Source organism: Cyprinus carpio, chromosome A15 (genome assembly GCF_018340385.1).
Source record: "Cyprinus carpio isolate SPL01 chromosome A15, ASM1834038v1, whole genome shotgun sequence".
Taxonomy (NCBI): domain Eukaryota; kingdom Metazoa; phylum Chordata; class Actinopteri; order Cypriniformes; family Cyprinidae; genus Cyprinus; species Cyprinus carpio.
In genome coordinates, this window is record NC_056586.1 from 3,739,839 (window position 1) to 3,764,312 (window position 24,474).

Below are 24,474 nucleotides of genomic sequence, written 5' to 3' on the forward strand. Positions count from 1 at the left end.
AGAGAGCCCACAAGCCTCACAGAGGTGGAAGGGTTGTGTCTCAATGCACAGCGATCACTTTCAGTGAGCTCTAAACCCGACCCAGACTGCCTATACTGGATTATTTCTTCACGCCGTCTGCGCGTAAAAACTCTTCTAAAATGACTCGCTGGAGAGAATAAACCGACGCTTGTCCAGTGACGTTTCCATACACCGTCCCACCGGAACGACGGCTTACTGTTACTAGGATTCAGCTTTCTGGAAGACGATGCCTCAGGAAAGTGCAGGCACTGAACTGAAAGAACTGCGTGTGTGGAGCTCATGAGGACTATTTGCGACTGTAATAAACATTGAAATGATGTTCACAGCCAATGAAGAAGTACTGTTATTCTTTAACAGTGGAGATGAGAAAAGGTTCGGAATTGTAATTCACACGAATCGTTCCTCAGGTGAACAGACACGTAGAGATGACCAAGCAACGTAGATTGTGCTTCTTTTAAGAATTAATACGCTACGTTATAACATTTTAGCTTCTTTTACACCCACACACACACACACACACACACACACACACACACACACACACCCACATATTATATATTCATATATATATATATATATATATATATATATTATATAGTTATTCCGTTATATAAGTTTTTTTTTTTTTTGTTTTTTTTTATTACCATACTAGTAATTGATTATATTAACTTTATTTTAATGATATTTGCATTATTTATATTATTAGTTGTCCAGAATGTTTTGACAGGTAACTGGTTTTATTCAAGACAAAACTTAGATTTGCTTTGGTTAACAGGAATTTCATTGAAAATGGTAACACTTTATTTTGATATTTCATAACTTTGCAACTCCATGTGACATAGCAGTCAGTGGAGTATTAGGAGACTGTCTGCTTAATATCTGCTGCTAACACTTTATTTTCATTTTCCCCCAAAAGTAATTCTACTGACTAACTTTGCAAGTGCATGTCAAATTATTCTGCTATCCCTAATCCTAACAGTCTACTAATAGTCTAAGGAGAGTTAGTTGGCATATAGTGGCAAAGGTATTATAGTCAGCAAAGTAGACACAGTAAAGTGTTACTGTGGAAATAAATCTTCTCCATTCAATGGCATTCTACAGAATTTTGTGCTTCTAAGTTTGTTTGGAGACTAACAGTTTGGGGAGGCTCCTTTTTAGTTTCAGGATGACACTGAATGCCCTTGTGCACAAAGCGAAGTTCATATAGAAATGATTTGTTGTGTTTGGTGTGGAAGAACATAACTGACCCTCATTGTGATCCAGGCCCCATCGCTGTCTGAATGGGAGCAAATCAGCCAAGTTCCAGCATCTTTATTTTTCTGTGAGAATCCAAACTCTCTATTAATGACCATGATTTTTTAAATTAATAGCATACGTGGAAGTGATATTCAGGTGTCCATACTTGTTACCATATACTGTAGTGTTTCTTCTTAAAGTTTAATTTAATTATTAACCTTTTAGTTTTCCCGTATGACTTTGTGTGATTGTTTGTTTGCAGTATGTAACTCTTCGTGATCTCTGGGAGATGGATAAGTATGAGAAACTGGCTAAGATCGGTGAGGGCTCATATGGAGTGGTGTTCAAATGCAGACACAGGGACAGCGGTCAGATAGTGGCTATTAAAAAGTTTGTTGAGTCTGAAGATGACCCGGTCATTAAGAAGATCGCACTGAGAGAAATCCGCATGCTGAAGGTAGATGGTAGATATGGGATTGTACGCTTACTTATAGCAAATCCCCCATGTATTTGCACACTTATACATGAACATTTTCATTTGTATCCATGTAGCAGCTGAAGCATGTGAATCTGGTCAACTTGCTTGAGGTCTTCAGGAGAAAGAGACGCCTTCATCTGGTCTTTGAGTTCTGTGAGCAAACTGTTCTAAATGAACTGGACAAACACCCCAGAGGGGTCAGTCCACGTTTCCCTTTTTTTATTATAATTATATTTTTTTTATATATACCTTATAAAGGCTAGTACTTGACCAGTAAATGCACCCCCTAGCAATATCTACAGTACAATATTATTTTTTAAACATATCAAAGGATATATATATTTTTTTAAATCAATAGTTTTTTTTGTTTGTTTGTTTTTTGTTTAAGATATTTTGGCCCTATAGAAGCTTATCTTAATTTTTTTTCTTCAATTTTCCTCTTTCCTTTCCTTTCCCATTTTTTTTTTATACTAGTGTGCTCTTTATGCAGTATTGAATTAAAATAGTTTTTTTTTGTTAAATAGCTACTTTTTTTGTTAGTGTCTATTCAATGCTTTTCTCATTCAACAGAATAATGTTTTTAAATTATTTTTTGGGGGGTAATTTCTCTGACAAAATTAATACAGGATTAATTTGTGATTACTTTGATTAATCAGCATGTCATGCAATTAGAAAATTTTTTTAACCACTTCACAGCCCTATTATATATTATGTTTATACTGTTATCTTTAAAATCCAACCCTATTTATTTTGCGTTCCTAGTCTTCTTGCAAAAATATTTGCCTCTGTAATCTTCTGTTCAAATGTAATAACTTGTCTCACCCTACAAACAACTTTCTTTTAGCTGACTTCACCAATCCCTCTTTCTTTTCAGCCCCTCCTCTCCTACAACCTGGAATGCACATTTTCACAATGCAATCTTCTTGATGGATTTTCTGATTCTTTAATGTTATTTCATGCTGACTTCAATAGACTGTACCTAGCTGTTGTTTTTAAGAGCAACTAAACTGGTCAGACCACAAAGGCTGTGGCTGCCCAGCATTCTCTCTCTTTCCCAGAAGGCCTTTCAGCCGTAACCTTAGCTGCTTCTCAAAACAAAGGAACTGGTTGCCAGTGACTACAGGCCCATGGTTACTGCAGATATATGGGAGCTGCACTGATATTTAGAGAAGAAGATAATTTAACTGTTAGTAGATCCTGCCAACTATGACAGAATGTTAGATCCTGCTAATCTGTAGTCAGCAGAATCTAAGAGGCTGGATATTAACATTTGTCCCTTTCCCCCCCCTTTAGGGTTCCTGAGGCACAGCTCAAGAATATTGTGTGGCAAACTCTACAGGCTGTGAACTTCTGTCACAAACACAATGTCAGTATTGTCCAGCCTCTCTTTTCCCGTCTACCAGTGTCACTTATGACTGCTACAGATAACCGTGAAAAGTCACACTATTGAAGAAGCTCATTTTTGGAATGAGGAGGAGACAGCTAACAATAATAAAATATCTTGGAGTTTGTTTTTAAAATCTCATGACCTACAGCAGGAGTCATGGAATCAATGACTACGTTTACATGCACCCTCATAATGCAAATATAATAAGATTTGGTCAATATTGCTATTAAACGTTTACCAATATTTAAATCAAACTGATGCAATTAAGCTCATAATCACAGTCACCGTAATTGAAATAAAATATGTGGTGAATGCCAATTTCAATCAGAATAAATTGCCGTCACATTTTGATATTCATTATGGCGCAGAATAACCATTCAATAGATCCATAAAAGGTCTAGAGATGTGCTTTTCAAAAGTCGAACTTAGCATTGTGTTTTTAGAATGCTTTTTCATGGACGAGACGCTGCAAAAGATGCAAACCATGAGCGCAATGGTCAAACACATCCATCAAGTGCATGTTTATGTAGAAAAACAGCTGTGAAGTAGCATAGATGAATGGAAAAATGCATTCTATGTGAATGGCACTTTACATTTGACGAAGAACTTATTAAGTGTGGATACAGTATGTGCTATATGAATGCAATCCAAATAAACTACATGCTGGCTAATCTAATAATTTACTAATCTAATCGTAAGCTGTCAGCCATATTGTAATGGTCAACTTGATGTCATTTACCATAGTAATTGCTGAATATTCAAAAGATGCCACAATCCTGCACAAAATGCCTCAACGGCTCTGTGAGAACCTACAATATGGTGAATGACGTTGACCGTTCCAAGATGGCGGCTGCATTTACATGCCTGGAGCGGTCAAATTGGGCATCTATACATAGCTATGGGATGCACACTTAAGAATTTTTGTGGAAGTAGTAGGTCATCTGGGTATTTTTTTATATTTCTATTTTCATGAATGGTGCAAATTTGGACACGAGGAATGACTTTTATTGAGCTATTTTGTGCTAGATTCTTGCTAAAATCGGTTCAATTGCCTGTGTTAAGAGATATTTTTTTTGAAAGAATATGTCCTTATTATAGTGGGGGTTTTGTGTATGTACCTCTGACAGCGTCTGTCTTTGTGTGTGTATACCAGTGTATCCATCGGGACGTCAAACCGGAGAACATTCTTCTGACCAAGACCGGTGTGATCAAACTATGTGATTTTGGCTTTGCTCGCATCCTCAGTAAGTGTCTTTGCCCCACTCACTCACTCACTCACTCACTCACTCACTCACTCACTCTCTAGCCATTTATGGTGCATTTAGCATCTTCACTTCATTAATGACTTATTTATACTTCCTACCTATATCAGCTGTCATGTGTCCTGAGCTCACTTTCAGGGCAGCATGAAGCCTCACAGGTGCAGTCAGCCAGTCAGGATCTGCTTACATGCATCATCCTTGGGTTTCAGCGTATTGTTACTATAGGTTAACACAAGGTCTATCCATCAGCATGTTGTAATCCTTTCTGTGTGATGTACATGTAATTCTGAATCTATGTGTATGTAGCTACTAATCTATGTTTTGGGGACACAGTTATACCCAGACATGAATTAAACATGTCAAAACATCCTTTTGAGGATGTCCTCATTTGTAAAAATGTGTTTTGTCTCTCTGTGTGTGTGTGTGTGTGTGTGCATGAAACAGCTGGTCCAGGTGATGATTACACTGATTATGTGGCAACACGATGGTATCGGGCCCCAGAACTCTTGGTCGGAGATACTCAGTATGGTCCCCCAGTGGATGTCTGGGCCCTCGTTTGTGTCTTTGCCGAGCTGCTTTCTGGAAATCCTCTTTGGCCAGGACGTTCTGACGTGGATCAGCTGCACCTCATACGACAAACCCTGGGTATTAAAAGTGAAAGAAAGGAGGAAGTTTGTTCACTGAAGGTTAAAGGTGACCCATTATGCCCCTGTTTATAAGATGTGAAATAAGTCTCTGATTTCCCCAGAGTGTGTATGTGAAGTTTTAGCTCAAAATACCCCCACAGATAATTTGCCACTTTTAGGGTATGAGCCAAAATGCGCCGTTTTTGTGTTTGTCCCTTTAAATGCAAATGAGCTGGTGCTCCCGCCTCCCTTTTCATAAGAGGGTGGAGCTTCAAGATCTCATGCTCAAGCATACTGGCAACAATAAAATAGGACAATATCATGCATTCTGACTGTACTATGCAGTAAATGCACATTTTTGAATTACACAGACAGGGAGCACGGCGCAATAAAAATAACGACATAGCTGGTCTCATGGTATCTTGCTATCATCACTGACTTCACATTGCTTTCATATGCAATTTTTAACTACCTCATTCCTATTTACGATAATTCTGGTAGCACATGAAGGCAGCATCCAGTGAAAACAGGCATAGACAATGGTAGCTTTAGCAACATTAGCCTTACAGAGTGCCAAGAAGCTCTTTTGGAAAACAAAATATGAAGTGTGATGCTTACTTTGTATGGAGCTGACAGTCGCGCATGAAGCTTTGGTGTTGATCCCGCTTTCAGAAGCAATCTTTACACAAATCCAGCCCTGAACTTACCCTCGTTTGTAAGGCAGTACAGGGCTTTTTCAAGGTTTTTTTCTGGGACATTTACTTCGAAAATGGAATTTAACCACCATGTCCTCAGCGGTCTATGAGAGACTCCTATGTTCCTTGGTGAATCCCAACACACAACACTTATAATGCGTCTTTGGCACCGACATTGTATCTCCAGCAGCTACAGCAAGAAAACAGTAATGGCGGACTGGTGTTTCTCACTCAGGGCGGGGTCTATGTTATTAGGGCAGAGAGTGTTACAAAGGGGCGGGACTTTCCCTAGTATGACGTGTATATAGGGAGAAATCTGGAACCGCTCGTTTGGAGAGACTGTTTATGATTTACTGGGATTATAATAAATGAGTGGGTGGATTTTTACCTTTAAAGGCTGGTTGATTTCACACACACTATGGCCACACAACTGTGTTCAAACACCTTATAAAAGTGTTTTTTTTTTTGCATAATAGGTCACCTTTAAATATAAATATCTGAGACCACTTAAAATGTGGAATTTTTAAGATTTAGAAACATTTCAAAAAATAGTTTTTAACATTTTACTTTAGTTGTAGAAATTTTGGGAACTTTCCTCTTTATATATAGTACTGTTATCAGTAGTAATCAATACAAAATGGCTTTTCCTGCCATTTAATTATGATAATGTTATTGTAAAATTGAATCATATCTTGAAAGAAAAAAGGCTGATAATAATAATAATATTAATATTAATAATAATTCTAATAACTATTATCCATTGAACTTTCACCACTTTAAGAGCATATTTCATTTCAGTTGTATGAATAAAGTTTGGTCTAAATCTCAAAAAAAAAAAAACCTGTTACACACTGACTCTTAACCTTTGAACTTTGACCTCGATAGGTGACTTGATCCCACGGCATCAGCAGGTGTTTAGCTCCAATGTCTTCTTTAGTGGTGTCAGCATCCCTGAGCCTGATAAAATGGTAGCACAAATACATACCTACTTGTAAAATAATAATAATAATAATAATAATTGTGGAATGTAAATTTGATTTTGATGTTATTGCTGTTGTTGTAGGAGCCACTAGAGAAGAGGTTCCAATGTGTTTCTCCTCATGCTATTACTGTGATGAAGGTGAGATGTCAATACAAGCTTATAAGTAGTGATGGCAAGATGACCTTTATGAAGCATTGAAGCCTTTCATCAAAGTGGTTCATAAAAGGGTTCATTACTCGAGGCTTCATTTGCTCACAGTTCCACCTGGTGGCCAAAGAGTGTAAAACATGCAGCTACATTACAGACGACCTGATGTGATCTACTGTATGATACTCTGTTTTGCACCAGTTAAGGCTTAGAAAAAACTGTGAAGAAAAAAATAAAATAAAAATCAATTTACACATAGACTAATCTATTTAAATGTGTATTTTATAATGATTGTATAATACATAATACAACATAATTGTGTAATAAACATATTGGTCTGAAAATTGTATTCTCATTAAGCCATGAAGTAATATAAACAGAAAGTCAAGTATGGTGACCCATACTCAGAATTAGTGCTCTGCATTTAACCCATCCGAAGTGCACACACACAGAGCAGTGAACACACACACACACTGTGAACACACACCCGGAGCAGTGGGCAGCCATTTTTATGCTGCGGCGCCCGGGGAGCAGTTGGGGGTTCGATGCCTTGCTCAAGGGCACCTAAGTCGTGGTATTGAAGGTGGAGAGAGAACTGTACATGCACTCCCCCCCACCCACAATTCCTGCCGGCCCGAGACTCGAACTCACAACCCTTCGATTGGGAGTCCGACTCTCTAACCATTAGGCCACGACTCCCCTAATGGGGCTATCAAATGTTTGTAAATCAAGTCTTTACTCATAATAGGCAGGAGGGGCAATATTATTTCAGACAGGACCACTCTGGCAAGTTACTTGAGTTTATTTAAACACAATTTATCTTTGGTGGTATGGTTCCTAATGGGGGTTCTTGCTCCAAAATTAATTGAACTCTCAGCAGTGAGGTCCATGCCAGCTGGGACTTGAAAGCCTTAGTGATCTGAAACAAAAGAAGACGACAACCAGAAGGTGCACAGTAATATGCTCATGCTTATAATGGGGAAGGAGGGAGGGTTGCGAGCAGTTTGAGCATACTTACCAAACAGTAATGCCATGTATATATGTCCCGTGTCTAATAGGAGAATAGGTCGCAGCACTGTGCCTACGTGGCCTGACTAAACTAACTGGAAAGTGGCGGAGTTTAACAGGGCAGAGGACTGTGAATTTACAAGACTCTAACCACTTCCTGAACCAGTCAGGCCAAGAGAGGATTTGGACGTCATCAATGACGTCATTGCTCTAAAGCGATACAACCCTAGATACGTGCTTCACTGAAAGCTGTCGGGATTTCTAAGTAAATTAGTATAATATCCTCACTAAGGACAGCTCCCAAAACCAAGACACCAGCATAAAAAATCTAAACACCAAAGGCTCATGTAATTAATACAGTGAAACAATGGATATGTCTCTTTTCAAATATATGTCTTTTTATGTATTATGATAAAAGAGACTAATAAAGTCTCTTTATTTTAACTGGACAGCAATACTTTCAGTCATGTCTAGTAACTAGATGTTTTCAATATCATTGAGATTAAAATTAAGTTTACAAATTAATGATTTATAGGCCTTTTTGGGGATTTCTTTACAAATGGATTCTATTAAACTCTAATAAGCTAAAAATAATTTATATGCATTTTAATTACAGATTCTATGAGTCCTAAAAATATTAATTATCCTATGGCTCCTTCTGATGGACAACATTAGTAGTACTCATATAAATTACTTTGATATAAATTATATAAATGGTTGATATAAATGGCTGATCTTGTAGAAGTCCCCAAAGCATCAGAATGTGTTATATTTGGCATATTTCCTTAAAATTTCCTGTGTCCCTGCATACCAAGATTTGTGAAGTTTTGACATTGCATTCACAACAATAAGTAATGATGGGCCAATATATTTGCTAATATATCTACAGTGATTAAACAAATCAAAATTATTTGGAAAAAAATAAATAAATGAAGTTTGAGCGACGAATGGAGCTCAAGCAGAGTTAAGGCAGAACACGGCGTGACTGAAGCATCATCTGACGCTCAGACACGCACTTACCCTCCTCCACCCCCAACTCCTCCTACAAAGAAACATGGTCACCTAACTGCTCGCCCACGGAGATATATCATCTATCCAGCTCATGTTGCTTAGATTGTTCAATATTTTCACAGTACGGAGTTACTCTACTGGTATATAACTGTGCATATAAAATTATCTGGAAATTGATTAGGCTTCAGGGGGTTCAAACCTAAGTGAGGTTTTGCCTGCGGATAATTCAAAATCTGAGCCCTTCAGAGCGAAGCCTGCTGCCAAACATTAGTTCAAGACCTCTACAATATTCTGACATTAACAAGTTGTCCTGACTGTAATAAATACAGTTCTCAGGGCACCTCGGGTTGGTGGATACCCAATTTCGTGCAAATCAGACAATGACCTAGGATAAGAACGACTTTTAAATGACTTTGCATTTGGCAGAAATAGGTTGGTTCATGAAAATGTAAGATGCCATACATATTAATTATCTTTGCAATGTTTGGATATATCAGATTTCTTTTTGCCAGCATGGTAAATAATTGCTTTGTGTAAAGTCTGGTGAAGATTGGACAAGCAGCTTCAAACATTTTATAGATGTTAAATCAGAGATACACATTTTGTTGGGCTTGATTCAATGTTTTAGATTTACAGTTCCAGAAATATGAGCTAAAAAGCAAATTACATTATCATAGTGCCACATAGTGGCATGGGTGTCTGTGGGTGTGCCTGAGTAGTGGAATTTCTAACCATCCCACCAGGTTTGGTGTCTCTAGTAGAGGTGTATAGTAACAAATTACAGGAAGACTTGCAACTCTTTACCCAAGGAAGGCTTCACATGAGGGCTGGTGCTTTCAGACTCCAGTTAAATATATACGGCTAATCAAAGCTTGAATGAATTTATAATTAGAAAACTGAAAGCCTGTAACATGTGGATAACTCAAATCAAAACTACAGCAGTTTGGAACTTAAGCACAATAGATATAATGAGCAATATAAATAACAAATAGCTTCTTCTTACCGAAAGCCATTGTTTTAATCACAAACAAATGCAGTAAGAAAAAAAAAATCGAGAAATAGAAATAAATAGTAGAACAGATAAATCCTTTCTAGCAGAAAATATTAATGTAAACAACTGTCTGATTAATCACTTCTGTCAGTCAGTGGAAAAGCAATTAGTCAGATTAGTCAATAATAAAACAATCACATAAGAATTTGTTTTATTAATTTTAGCACAGCAGTAAGTGTATATTTATAGATATTTTATGCTATATATGTCTTGGCATGACGACTTGATTTAATGATTTCAGTATTTAATATTTAATGATCTATAGTCATTTTACACAGATTTCTTTGTAACTAATTGTCAGTTCACTGTAGTTATACAAAAGTAAAATAAAATACAAATTGGTTCTTTGTATTTTTATTTTTGAAAGATTTCTCATCCTGTCCTAGTGGGCAAAATTATTACCTAGTGTAGTAATACAGATTTCATCTTACATTTGACATACCTGATAGTTTAGAATTTGCTATAAACCCCCCCAGCATCAAATCATGGAACTAAGCATGTATCCTCATAATGACTTTTCTCCATACGTAACCAAGTTTTGAGATGTGGTGTACTTTGTGCACAGAAGATATAGATACTCTGCAGATCTCCAGGATCAGGAATGGGGTCCCCTGTGTTTTAATATTATAAACCACTGTCACATTATGTCAAATGTTATACGCTTGTATGTTATTTTTTTACTTATCTTCTCACTTTGCCGACAAGTAACTTAACTCAAACCGTTTGAGTAAACAGATATCCTTAAAACGTGACAAGTTAGGTTTACTCAAACCGTTTGAGGAAACAGATTGCCTTAAACCTTTTAAGTTTTAAAACTAACACACTGTAAAACCCGACAAGTAACGTAACTCAAACCTTTTGTGTAAACAGATATCCTTAAAACATGACAAGTTGGGTTTACCTCAAACCGTTTGAGGAAACCGATTGCCTTAAACCATTTAAGTTTTAAAACTTAACAGTTATGAGTACTCTGAACTTAATTCAGTTGAGTTCACTGAAAGAAGATATACATTGCAATTAAGTAATTAAGTGATTAATTGAGTGATAATTGAGCATTAGTGATGAACACCTGCTGTTAACAAACAGAATTACTGAAGAAAAGAGAGAAAGGAACTACAACTGACTTCAGACAGTAGCCTCACTAAAACCTGACAAGTTATGTTAACTCAAACCGTTTGAGGATATTGTTTGACTTATATAATTTAAGTTTTAAAACTAACAGTTATGAGTACTCTGAACTTAATTCCGCTGAGTTCACTGAAAGAAGATATACATTGCAATTAATAATTAAGTGATTAATTGAGTGATAATTGTGAATTAGTGATGAACAGCTGCTGTTAACAAACAGAATTACTGAAGAAAAGAGAAACACAAGAACTACAACTGACTTCAGACACAGCCTTAGATAAAATAAACTGAAATAAAATACATTAAATCTCTCAAGATCTGATTAAACAACCCCACAAACAGCATCACCAGCTCCACTTATTAATAACCAGACTGACTTTAATTCTGTCAGACGTCTACAGAAGATCTGATTGAGAATTAACTAAGGTTTAGATGTTGATTTATTGTTTCATTTGAAGTGACCATGTTAGAGATCAGTGTTTGCTTTAGTTGGGCTCTTGACCCTTGACTTCTGTCTTAGTATTTTTTTTATTTGGGTGTTGTAACCATTTGTTGTAACTCAAAAGCCCAGAAAAAATATCATCAGGTATTATACACACACACTCACACTCTTAGAAGCTGCTTTTATCCAAAGCAACTTACAGTGCATTCAGGTTAGCATTTTTTTTTTTTTTTTATCTAATCTGTACCTAGATGTTGGTTGTTATACTGTATATTGGTGATGATAATTATTGATTATTGAACTGTTTGGAGTCTAATCTCTGATGAAATAGGTGTTGTGTAATTAGTTGGATTGATTATGGTAAAAGTGATTCTAAGAGCCAGTGGTTTTGTGATAATCAGTTAATATAAAGAACTTTCCAAACAGTTTGGTTTTCTGTGGTGTCACTTAGTCACACACAGACATCAATAATCAGCATATGAACCTCAACAATGGTGACCATAAAAAAAACAATGCAGCAGAGCATGCTGGGAGCCATGGATGAGTTTTGTACTACAATAGTACCCAGCATGCATTGCAGCATGTTTTTTTTTCTTCTCATAACCATTGTTGAGGTTCATATGCTGATTATTGATGTCTGTGTGTGACTAATTGACACCACAGAAGACCAAACTGTTTGGAAAGTCCTTCATATTAACTGATTAAAAAAGAGCCACTTACTTTATATTAACTGATTATGAATGGCTTTAGAGATGACTATAGAACAACTATTTAGTAAGATTTTGAACTCTGAACAGCTCCATAATTGATGATTATCATCACCAATATGCTGTACAACAACCAATACCTGATCATATTTTCCATGGGTTTTTTTGAGTTATAACAAACATGTTTCAAAAAACACATGGTTACCAACGTCCAAAAAAAATAATCTAAGACAGAAATCAAGGTCAAGAGAGCCCAACTAAACCAAACACTGATCTCTAACATGGTTAGTTTATATGAAAAAATATATCGGTATATATACCTTAGTTAATTCTCAATCAGATCTTCTGTAGACGTCTGACAGAAATAAAGTAAGTCTGGTTATTAATAAGTGGGGGCTGTTGATGCTGTTTGTTAACAGCAGCTGTTCATCACTAAAGCTCAATCAGCACTTAATTAATCACTTGATTACATAATTGCAAAGTTTTAAAACTGGTTTAAAACATGGTTTAAGTAAAGGCAATCTGTTTACTCAAACGGTTTGAGTTACTGTGACTTGTCAGGTTTTACAGTGTAGGTGGTGCTGACAGAGACCTCTCAGGCTCTTTTAGGACATGATGATGATGGTGTCAAGTTTAGAAATTATATGCTATTGTGTTCATAAAATATAGCATTTTCAACACAATTCACAATTGTCGCTGTCCAAAATGTGCAACATGATAAGATCTAAGTGATGTATACAAAGTTTATTTATATATAAAATGCTAAAAAATAAGTTTTCAAAACTAGAAGATCCATAAAAAGACTACAATGCATTATTTTTATTAATAGGCTAGATGTGTAGTAATATTGGTGGGTGTCGTACACAAATTCTGAAGAAATGTATATGTTTGTGTTTGTGTGTGCATGTCTTTACAGTCCTGCCTAGTTATGGATCCATCTGGCAGGTTGTCATGTGAAGAGATTTTAGAGCTGCCATACTTCCAGGAGGATGGGGGAACAGGATGGGGCAGAGAAACTGATCGCCTCCCAAGACGCTATGAGAAAGGCACAAGACGCAGAGCTCCCGCGGTATGAATCTACATTGAACAAAAAATTATGTCAGTAGCAAATAATGGAAAATCAATCCTGAGACTTGAGTTTAAGTCATACACTTAAGTTAAACAAATTCATTTGTATTCCAAATTAGGGACTTGTTAACAATGCAAGTCTTCAGGTTTAGAAGGAGAAACATTTCCTCACGTATCACAAACACTTAAGATAAAGGACAGTCTAACATGACATTCCATTTTTTATGAGAACCTGTAGTCATGATCACAATAAACTGGTTTAATGTTCTAAGGTTTAACAACATTGATAATCAGGCAAGTACAGCACGAAACTAAGGGCCAGATTTACTAAAAGCTTGCACCAGCTCAAACTTTCTTTAAAAAAAAATAAAAAATACTTTCAGGACTACTAAAGACACAGTGAAAAATTAGCAATGAAAAGGCATAATCAAAAAAAAGTAATTTTGGTAGCTGACCTTATTGCATATGCATTTGTAGAAGTTTATCTTTTTGAAATGCAACATTTATGGGAGAAGAGTATTTTAAAAAATAAACATTAAAAATTGATTTACAAAGGTTTGCAGTAGTCAGACATTATTAAATCATGTTTTTATGGGATTGCGGTCTCATGCTAATTTATCCTGTATTACAAAAGGTTGCAAAGTAAAGATGAGAATGGATCTAAGTGAATTAATGTAGATATTTATTCAACAAAAATCAGAACACTGAAGAACAGAACAACCACTAAATACACAACGAGAAGTGACCAGTGAACTGAAGAAAGCACTGGGCTTAAATACACAGGGAAACACTTGGGATTAATCAAGATAATTAACTAGACACAGGTTTAACAGATGAGGGCAAATCAAAAACCATGGCAACTAATGAACAGGTACAAAAGACACATGAACTAACACAGGAAACAGTGCGAAAGAAACGCAGTCCAACTCAAAACTGAACTCAAGCACAGATGACCCATTACAATACCCCCCCCCCCCAACCTCCTGGGGGGAAACTCCTCTGGGGGGACACCGGAGGAGGTAGAGCAAGGCCAAAGAGGACAGGGGGCTTGACAGGTAAGGGTGAAGGCAGTGGGACTAAGGACCAAGCTGGAGCTGGGGGAGGGGATGGAACCAGAGGGATGGATTGACAAGGTATCCACAGAGGAGAACTGGGCCCCCGACTGAGCCTGGTTTCTCCCAAGGTTTTTTCTCCATTCCATCACCGATGGAGTTTTGGTTCCTTGCCGCTGTCGACTCTGGCTTGCTTAGTTGGGGACATTTAATATGATTGCACTTGATTGCACAGATACTATTAAAACTGAACTGAGCTGGATGATGAAATCACTGAATTCATTGATGAACTTCCTTTAACTGAAAATTGAGTGTTTACTATTATAATTTTGCATTATTGACACAATTTTCCTGTTTAATACTGTAAAGGGCTTTGACACAATCTGTATTGTTAAAAGCACTATATAAATAAAGGTGACTTGACTTGACTTGACTTGACGAGGTGCAGCCGGAAGACTGGAAGACCATGGTGGAGGCAGACGACTGACCAAGGCAGAGCCGGAGGGACAAGGGAGCCCGGTGGAATCCAAGGACTAATGGACCCGGTGAAGTTGAGGGAGCATGGGGCCAAGGAGGAGCTGAAGAGTTGGAATGCCGAGGAGGAGTCCATAGCTCGGCGGCCTGAGATGAAGCCAGGGGATTTCCAGAGTAGAGCTGGAGTCCGGAAGGTCCAAGGGCAAATCCCCATAGGAGAGTGGTCTTTAAGGAGGAGCCGAGTAACTGAAAGGAAACAGTGGAGCTGGGGCTGAGGAACTGGCTGAGTTTGGAAGAGGAGGCAGGAGAGGGTGGCTGGGCGGGAACATGAATGTTCAAACAGACTTTCTGCTGATCGGAACCGATGGAGACACAGGAGATACAGGGTTGGGCGGAACCAGCAGAAATGCAGGAAATTCAGGGCTGATCAGAAACACAGATTCAAACATTGTGGTGCTGGGTGAAACAACAGACTTGGTGTAGGGAAAGAAAATAGGCAGGAAACACTCACTCTCCCAATCCATCAGCTCTCCCTCTTGTTGTTGAGGGGTTTGAGCTCCAATTCATCCCCTCATACTTCACCAGTAAATCCACAGGCACTGGCAACGATTCCTGCTCATTCACCTGGTCAGACATAGTTGGCTCAGGCTCTGGCGTAATCTCTTACTCTCGCTTCGGTTCATGCTCTCCTATTGCGGCAGGCTCATCATTTGTGATGGACTCAGGCATCGCTGGGCTAGTGGTAGTGGTTGGAGTACAAATTTATTCCTCACTATTGCAGATGTGAAGCAATATAGGTTGTTATTCATCAAAACGCAGTACACTAAAAAACTAAACAACCACTAAATACACAATGAGAACTGACAAATAATGTAAACAAAACACAAGACTTAAAGGTGCTATATGTAGGATTGACACATACAGGTGCATCTCAAAAAGTTAGAATGTCATGGAAAAGGTCTTTTATTTCAGTAATTCAACTCAAATTGTGAAACTTGTGTATTAAATTATTCACTGCAAACAGACTGAAGTAGTTTAAGTCTTTGGTTCTTTTAATTGTGATGATTTTGGCTCACATTTAACAAAAAACCCCCCCAATTCCATCTCAACAAATTAGAATACTTCATAAGACCAATAAAAAAACATTTTTAGTGAATTGTTGACCTTTGGGAAGAATGTTCATTTACTGTACATGTACTCAATACTTCATAGGGGCTCCTTTTGCTTTAATTCCTGCCTCAATTCGGCGTGGCATGGAGGTGATCAGTTTTTGGCACTGCTGAGTTGGTATGGAAGCCCAGGTTTTTTTGACAGTGGCCTTCAGCTCATCTGCATTTTTTGGTCTCTTGTTTCTCATTTTCCAACTTGGGCTATAAGCTTCTCCACCCTTCCACCAGACTCTAGGACCTTGGTTTCCAAATGAAATACAAAACTCGCTCTCATCTGAAAAGAGGACTTTGGACCACTTGGCTACAGTCCAGTTCTTATTTCATTAGCCCAAGTAAGACGCCCCTGACGTTGTCTGTGGCTCAGGAGTGGCTTAACAAGAGGAATACAACAACTGTAGCCAAATTCCCTGGTGGCTCTTGATGCCTTGACCCCAGCCTCAGTCCATTCCTTGTGAAGTTCACTCAAATTCTTGAATCGATTTTGCTTGACAATCCTCATAAGGCTGCGGTTCTCCCGGTTGGTTGTGCATCTTTTTCTTCCACTCTTTTTCCTTCCACTCAATTTTCTGTTAACATGCTTGGATACAGCACTCTGTGAACAGCCAGCGTCTTTGGCAATGAATGTTTGTGGCTTACCCTCCTTGTGTTGTCTTCTGGACAACTGTCAGATCAGCAGTCTTCCCCATGATTGTGTAGCCTAGTGAACCAAACTGAGAGAAAATTTTGAAGGCTCAGGAAACCTTTTGGGGGTGTTGATGATTAGCTGATTGGCATGTCACCATATTCTTATTTGTTGAGATAGTGAATTGGTGGGTTTATGTTAAAGGTGAGCCAAAATCATCACAATTAAAAGAACCAAAGACTTAAACTACTTCAGTCTGTGTGCATTAAGTTTATTTATTACAAGAGTTTCACAATTTGATTTGAATTACTGAAATAAATGAACTTTTCCACGACATTCTAATTTATTGAGATGCACCTGTAGTGTTTGAACTAGGTATTACAGTACAAATTCAAAATATTGGAGAGGGTTTTTTTCGCCCGGCCCCTCCTCCTCAGACTTGACACACACGCAGGTTGCCAGATTGATGACACAAACAGGAACGTGGGCACTTGACGATTAATGAAATGAAATGCGCTTTGTTTCCTGCGAACTGGCAACCTGGGGTGCTGAGATACAATTGGGTAAACTGGCAGTGGGCAGGTTTCACAAAACAAAGACTGACATACTGCCTCAGAATGCTCATTTTCAAAGGAGAATAACTGACTGTTGCATTGTTTTTCTGATGAACAAGTATGTTAACTTAGCATGTTTCTTAAACATCTGCAAACATAATATGTGACTTTTTATGGTTTAGTGAAGTCAAAATCTTACATACAGCACCTTTAAATACACAGGGAAACACCAAACAAGAATTAACCAGACACAGGTGTGACACATGAGGGAATGAGACCACACACCTGCCGACCAGCAGCGTAGCCAGAAAAGAGACTCTGGGTGTGCATCAGAAAAACTGGGGGTGCCACATTTATTGTCAGATTAATGTGCGGAAAAAAAAAACACTGATTCTGCATATCATATTACAAAATAGACTGGGCTGATGTATACAATTATACTCAGTCTCGCCACATAACCATAAAACTATATAAAATATAACTTAACATTACACTCAAGATTGCTAACAACATAGTCATAACACAGAACCTTTAACAGTGCCTGTAACCATACAGCCTATGAATGAATGAAAATGCATATTTTAATTAAAGAGAACTTAGAGAGCATGGGCTGCTTTTTGTGATTGAATTTGTGCTTCAATAATGAGGTCTAAGTTTAAGAATACATTAGAAACTTAAAACTTTCTGTATTTAACATTAACTTTCAACAGTAAAAAAACTTCTTCCCTCAAGTCAAGTTTTTTTACTAAAGAAATTAATCAGGGAGCTCTGCTACTTACTGCTAGTCTAGCAAGGTTAAGTCAAGATTCTTTATTGTTTAGAATGTGTGGCAAATGTCTTCCAAGATGATGAGGTCACACGCCACAGTCCGTGGCTGTTTGCGGATTGTTTGGCAGTCCGAATGTCGGCAGATTTTTATTTACAAAAATCATTGAAAATTTAAATTAGATTTTAAATTAACAAATATTGTGAGTAAAATACAATAGACCAAATTTAGAAAAAAATTTTTTTATTAAGACTATAAAAAAACAAATCTGCATCTATTTTTTAGGTGGCCCTGGCACACCCGTGGCTACGCCATTGCTGCCGACTGTAGTATAATTTTCACAGTGAAACGAGATCAAACATGACTTGCAAAGAAAAGCAAATGGAGGATGATCGATGTCACCAGCTGTTGTTCTCTTAGCATGAATTTTGTTTTACGGAAAGAAAAACAAAGGAGAAAAAAATTATATAGGTTAACATGTTTGAAAGATGTTTGATATTTACGATTTGAGATCGGGGCCAATTAAATAATCGTAATGACATCATACAGTTGACGTTTTTTTTTTTTTTTGGATGTTTGCATCAAGCCTCGAATCAGGCCGTGCTCCCCAATCGATTGGGGTTGCAAATCTGGCTCAAAACCAGTCTTAACATCTTGAAAATGAAGTGCAAATTAAGAACAACAACCTTGTTATACATATTGCTCACTTAACTTTAGTTGGTTATTAATTGGTTATTAATTGAAAGATATTTTGTTTTCCAGCATCAGTACTTCCCCCAGCTGACCAATAGTAACATCTCACCAGCACCTGAAATGAAGAATAAAAACAGACACAAACATGACCATCATCTGCCCAACATTTGACCTTGGGACTGGTGCAAATGTGTTTGGTAAGGCACACATGTTTTCTGTGGAACAAGTTGATGCATTTATTGCAAACAACAGGGGATTGCAGAAATGCTGTTCTATAGGAGGACTGACACTGTAATATTAGTAATATTACTGAAGTATAGTTATTTTAACACTTAATGTTGACAGATAGTCCTGGAATCTGATATTCTGCATATACAGTGGCCAGAAAAAAAAATATATATTTTGACACCGCACAAAAGTTATCTATGATATATACATTTATAAATTTAATAGTGTAAAAAGTTATAGTTTATTGGAGTACAATAAATTTCTGATAAATAAAATCATCTACTGTATGTCTGTTGAGGAAAGTGGTATCTTTTTAGTAGCATGCTTGACACCAGTTCTTTAAAGGCTATTAAACAATGGCTCTGAAAATATCTACCATCTTTTGTTTGCAGATTCCACTTAATTTTTTACCTAATGCGGTGACATTCAGATGTTAAGTGTGATTTGAGTGTCTAAATGTGTCTAAATGTATTTTTGCAGCCACTGTATGCAGGCAAGAGTTGGAAGGTAAAATAAAGCACACATTGGACAGAAAGAGTTACGACAAACTTGACTGTATGATTGAATAATTGTCCATGTGCTTTGATTTCAAGATAGTATCAGTTCTGTGTGCCATTAAGAAAATAATATATCTGCACTGTTTTAGCATTATGGATAAATAAAAGTTGTTTTTGTTTGTTTGTTTTTTGTGTGTCAGTTTCCACTTGATTTTCCTTCTAGAAAATGCAACTTTTCTCAGTCTACTTTTGTATGATGCAAAATTTTGGTAGCAAAACCAGTTCAGAACCACTGACCAAGATAACGCAGAAACTTTAAGGACAATTCTCATGATGTTTAGCTTAGAGTTCTTATAGTAACTTTAAATTTAAATAATGTAAGCGTAAAAAGACAGAAGAAAACAAGGCTGTTTCAGCTCTTCCAGTGGGTCAGATATGCATACAAGGTTTACAGTCACTGATATTCCGGATGGGACAGTGATCCGTAGCCCTCCTGACACTTGGCTTGACTGATCGTCTCCAGCTCTTTTATCAGATTACAGGCCTTGAGTGATGTATGGGTTCACTGTGTACTGGCACGACACTGACCCCTAAACTCATCAGAGACATTCCAACAGCTCCATTAGAACTATTACATCATACTTGCAAGTTCATGTTCTATTAGTTTCTTGTTGCTTTAGTTTTCTTGTTGGTTGTTTTTGGCAGACATAAAGAGTCCTGTACTCTGGATTTTTTTTTTTTTTTTACATTGTATTGTGTTACAGCTTGGGAGTCAATACAGGCTTAAACTGCATTTTTAAAAACAGTTTTGAAAATGATCTAGGACCTTAAAACAGTGTTTTCATCCACATTAAATTCAATATGTGTCTATCCTGACGAAGGTATTTTGAACAAACTCACTACTAAGTCACTTTAGATAAAAGTATCAGCAAATTGCACAGATGTAATTATTATGCTTCAATGTAGATAGATAGATAATGAATAGGAGCAGAGGTCTGAACTTGCAGCTACACCTAGCCACTGCCCTCAGTGATCTGTTCTCGTTCTCATACTCTACAAAGACTGTCATCTCTCCAACCGAACGTCTTACTGCCCTCTAGAGCCTACGCCCTGCCATATTTAACAAGACACTGTATCTCACCAACACCTGCAGTCACACACACATCATCGACACAGCTTGAGTTCTACAACCCCAGCACCAACCAGAACTGCCAGGTACAGACTGGATGCTACAATGGTCTGTCGGCCAGCCTTCAGCACAATTTAATTGAATTTAATTAATTTATTGTTATGACGAGAGGTAGCAGGAAAGAATCCATGACGTTCCCGTCCGTATACATTCTTTGACCATTTATTGACATGACATAACAAATAAATGCTTACATGTTTATGGACATGACCAAATGAGAATGTTTAAAAAAAAAAAAAAAAAATTAGAATGGTCAACAGAGAGTGAGCGTTACCCACTACTAATGCAGGTGAAATAGGAAGCACAACCTGGTAAATATCCACCTGCACCCATATGGACTAAACACACCCGCAAATACATAATCACAATATAAAAAAATCTAAACTTACAAATTGTCATTGGATGCGTACAACTTTCAGTGACACCACTGTAGTGATCCATTGATGGTACACACTGTACATCACATCTTCAATCTACCAAAAAGGGATGGCCCTGCACCACACATCCCACTCTGCTGGCTACCTGCATCAGATTCAAGGCTTTGTCACTTTAATGCATGACAGAGGCACTTATGATGGAGGTAAATGGGACCTATCCATAAGACATAAATAAAAAAAAAAATTCCAAATTATAGCCATGTGGCATTAACACTATGCGTGTTAACATGATTTTAGCGTGAAACATGCTCCACTTTTTAAAACCTCCCAATAATAATAATAACAATAATAATAATGTTATTTTTTTCTTTTTCATCTGATTGTTCACTCTGGAGCATTACAGTCACCTACAGTAGGTCATAATCTATATTATGCATGTTCAGATCCTCCATCTTGCGGCAGATCCACACACATCCAGACCTAGGCATTCCACCCTCGTTATGTGAGGGATAATGTACATGCAGACTGATATCGTACAATAAACCTGCCATAAATATTTTATTAGCTCTTTTTTTTACCCCATTTTGGTGACTATTATAAAAGCCTATTTCTTGTAAACACAATGTACAAACCTCACAAAATATGGTACACATGAAAAACAGGACAATCTGAGGAAACATAAACCAAAGTGAAGTTGCTCTCTAAAATGTAGGGTGATCCACATAATCTGCCCTGTGGCTAGTTGCTAACACTGGTACTAGCTTTAAGAAAGGCCCTTTCTTGTGCTGTGGAAAGGTTGCTGCATGCCCAACCAGCCCATGTGCACCCAGATGTACGTCTGCAAGATGTCTGTTAAAGATTGTTTCATCTGGAAAGCATCTGCTGTGTACAAACATCTGACGGACATCTTTAAGATTTCTTATGTGTTGTTTCATCTGGAGGGCGTCTTTTGTGTTTAGTGGTACGGTCATTTGACATCTGATAGGAAACTTCCTAGACGTATAGCAGATGAGCAATCACTCTAAAAAATACGTCTTGCAGATGTAAAATCCAGACCTCTAAATAGACATCTCCGTGATATTTTAACACCTATCCTGGTAACTTAAAATAAATATTAAGGTGATTGAGAAACATTCAGCTTTGAGACAGTGACATAAATTGGGTGAGACCTGTGTGAATTGTACAGTTTCACTAGAAAGAAATCAAAGAAATGATTTTAATTGTATGTTTGTTGACCTGGTTATAAAGTCAGAGAGAGCCCATGCACCTCTTTAACACAGAGAGAACTGAGATGAACATTGTTCTTCAGTGCTGTGTTTAGACAACCGAAAAACACTGTGTTCTCATACGTGCACGACACTCCAGCATATACTGCAATCTTGGCAACTGGTTAGGTATCTTAGCTTTATTTATTGTCACTTTAAATTAACCATTTAACTTAATCGCAGACAGTGAGAAAAAAAAAAAATTACAGCTGTTAACGGAAAAAGGCTTTAAGACCAAGCAGAAAGGCTCTTCCAGCTTATTGCAATTTTGTTTCATCTGGAAAGCGTCTGCTGTGTACGAGGGTATGGTTGTGTTATTTGTGATTTCTTGGGTGAGGTTTGTTGTGTGTTTGGAATTAATTATGCATTTGGCTTCATACCAATTATACTCTTTGCAACTGTTATGTTTTCAACCCAAAACAACAAACTAAATTAGATAGACATAAATGTCTTAATTTCTAGAGAAAAAAATAAAATAAATTAATTAAACAATTTACTTGTATGACATTATACTATAAAACCAATACTAAAATGTTCAGAAAAAAAATCATGGCCAGTCATGTCAGGAGGAGGAGGAGGTTATAGCTCGACCTAGCAGCGCGTGACGCTGGAGGCTCGTGTTGTTTGGGTTCACCCAGTTTGTGGTGGTGTCGCAGGTATGTAGAGGTCTATTGCAAATGTTGTAATGTTGCTAGGTTGATTGTGGTTTATGTGGAATTCCGATTGTTCATAGAAATTCCTTGCTGTTTTTGCGGCTACCCCATTTTCCATCGGATTGAATGGAATAACGTGTTATTATTGGTTACTTTTGCTGACTCACGCACTGCGCATTGCCTGCGAGATTCGGTGTGTCAGCGTGCTGTTGCTCAGCTAGCTAAGTGTTCTCCATTTGGGTTATGTGGTTTGCCTTATTTGGGTGGGTAGGTTAATAGAATTATCATTGTGTGTTTTAGGGATATCCGCTATAGCAAGGAGGTGTTTGCGGCCTGCCTTGGGGCAGCTGCTGCTCTGCTTCGTGCTGTTAATGCACGTCTCCCCTATGTTGCGAACTTTTGGTTCGCACCGAGTCCAAGTTACTGGACTGAGTTCATCTTTCAAAGACACTGCATCATAGGCCCCTTGTGTGGCCGACTGAGTATCTGCCCTCAGATTCAGTTATCCACGGATGAATGTGTTTGTTATGTGATTCAATTGTGATCGTTTGAGTGGGTTGTGTTGTTTCTTAACGTTTATTTCATTTGTCTCGTTTGTTTGTTTTATTTCATTTACCAGCATTATTGTTGTTTGTAAAGTTATTTAATTTTTTTTGTTGTTGTTGTTTATTTCATTTATTAGCTTTATTGTTGTTATTGCAGTGTTAGTTTATCATTATTTCATTTTCTTTGTTGTCGTTTGTTTGCTTTATCAGTGTCGTTATTGGTAAAGTTATTTTGTTTTTGGTCCTTGTGGGGCCCAGATCGCAAACTAACATAGAATCAACGTAGTAGAATCGACGATTCTCGAAACGACGTTAATCTCCGACGTCGATCCAACATCGTTTTGCTCATCGGGTTAACGTTGATCCAACGTCAGGCACGCCATTCAAAACTAACGGAAAATCGACGCAATTGGTTCACTTACCTCACGTTGAATCGACGTTGATTTTCAGTTGGTTGAAACGATGTCAGAGAATCAACCACTGATCTATATATGACTATATTATAGATCAGTGGAATCAACACGTTTTCAACATAAAAATCGATCTAATTGGTTTGCTTATCTAACGTTGAAACGACGTTGATTTCATATGGTAATTAAAATGATGTTACTATTACCATTTTCTGCTTGTTTTAAAAATCTCACTATATACCTAAAATAAATGAGCCTAGTATATGTAATAATTTATTAAACACACATCACATTCAGTACATAATTTCTTATACTCTATTTACACAAATACAGGTTAAATACCGTTACAGAATACATGTTTTTTTGCACAAACTTCTTATGTCTATGCAAAGAAGACCCGGTATTGCACCACAATACACACACAAAGTTGTGATTAAATTTTCATGATGGGTAAAATGATAGTTGTCAACGTAACTAATTGAAAAGCCATATTCCCTGAATAAAAAATGTTATTACCTTTCTGGGTTTGACTTTATTTTCAAAATCTCCCAACAGTAGATACCTACCAGACATGTAAGAGACTGACACCAGCCTCAGTCCACGGTTCATATCATTACTTTTATATATATAATATATATATATATATATATCTACCATATATCTATATACAACAATGGTGACAGAGGCATAATTTCACTCTTAATTATTTTGTTCCACACAATACAGACATA

General features: G+C 37.3%; 1 protein-coding gene across 3 annotated transcripts; it reads left to right on the forward strand.

The window, feature by feature from the left end:
* Positions 1-19,448, forward strand: LOC109103462 (cyclin-dependent kinase-like 1). 3 transcript variants are annotated; one of them, XM_042770783.1, is made up of 11 exons: positions 2-428; positions 1,520-1,714; positions 1,810-1,932; positions 3,030-3,101; positions 4,276-4,366; positions 4,829-5,029; positions 6,591-6,673; positions 6,769-6,825; positions 13,098-13,250; positions 18,649-18,776; positions 19,288-19,448. In XM_042770783.1, exons 2-10 carry the CDS (start codon positions 1,547-1,549, stop codon positions 18,748-18,750), a joined length of 1,050 nt encoding a protein of 349 aa, XP_042626717.1. In that variant the 5' UTR covers positions 2-428; positions 1,520-1,546; the 3' UTR covers positions 18,751-18,776; positions 19,288-19,448. The 3 variants fall into 3 exon arrangements, with proteins under 3 accessions (XP_042626718.1, XP_042626717.1, XP_042626715.1); XM_042770784.1 differs by having other exon boundaries at positions 1-428; positions 1,813-1,932; positions 18,649-19,448; XM_042770781.1 differs by having other exon boundaries at positions 18,649-19,448.
* Positions 19,449-24,474: the final 5,026 nt, after the last annotated feature.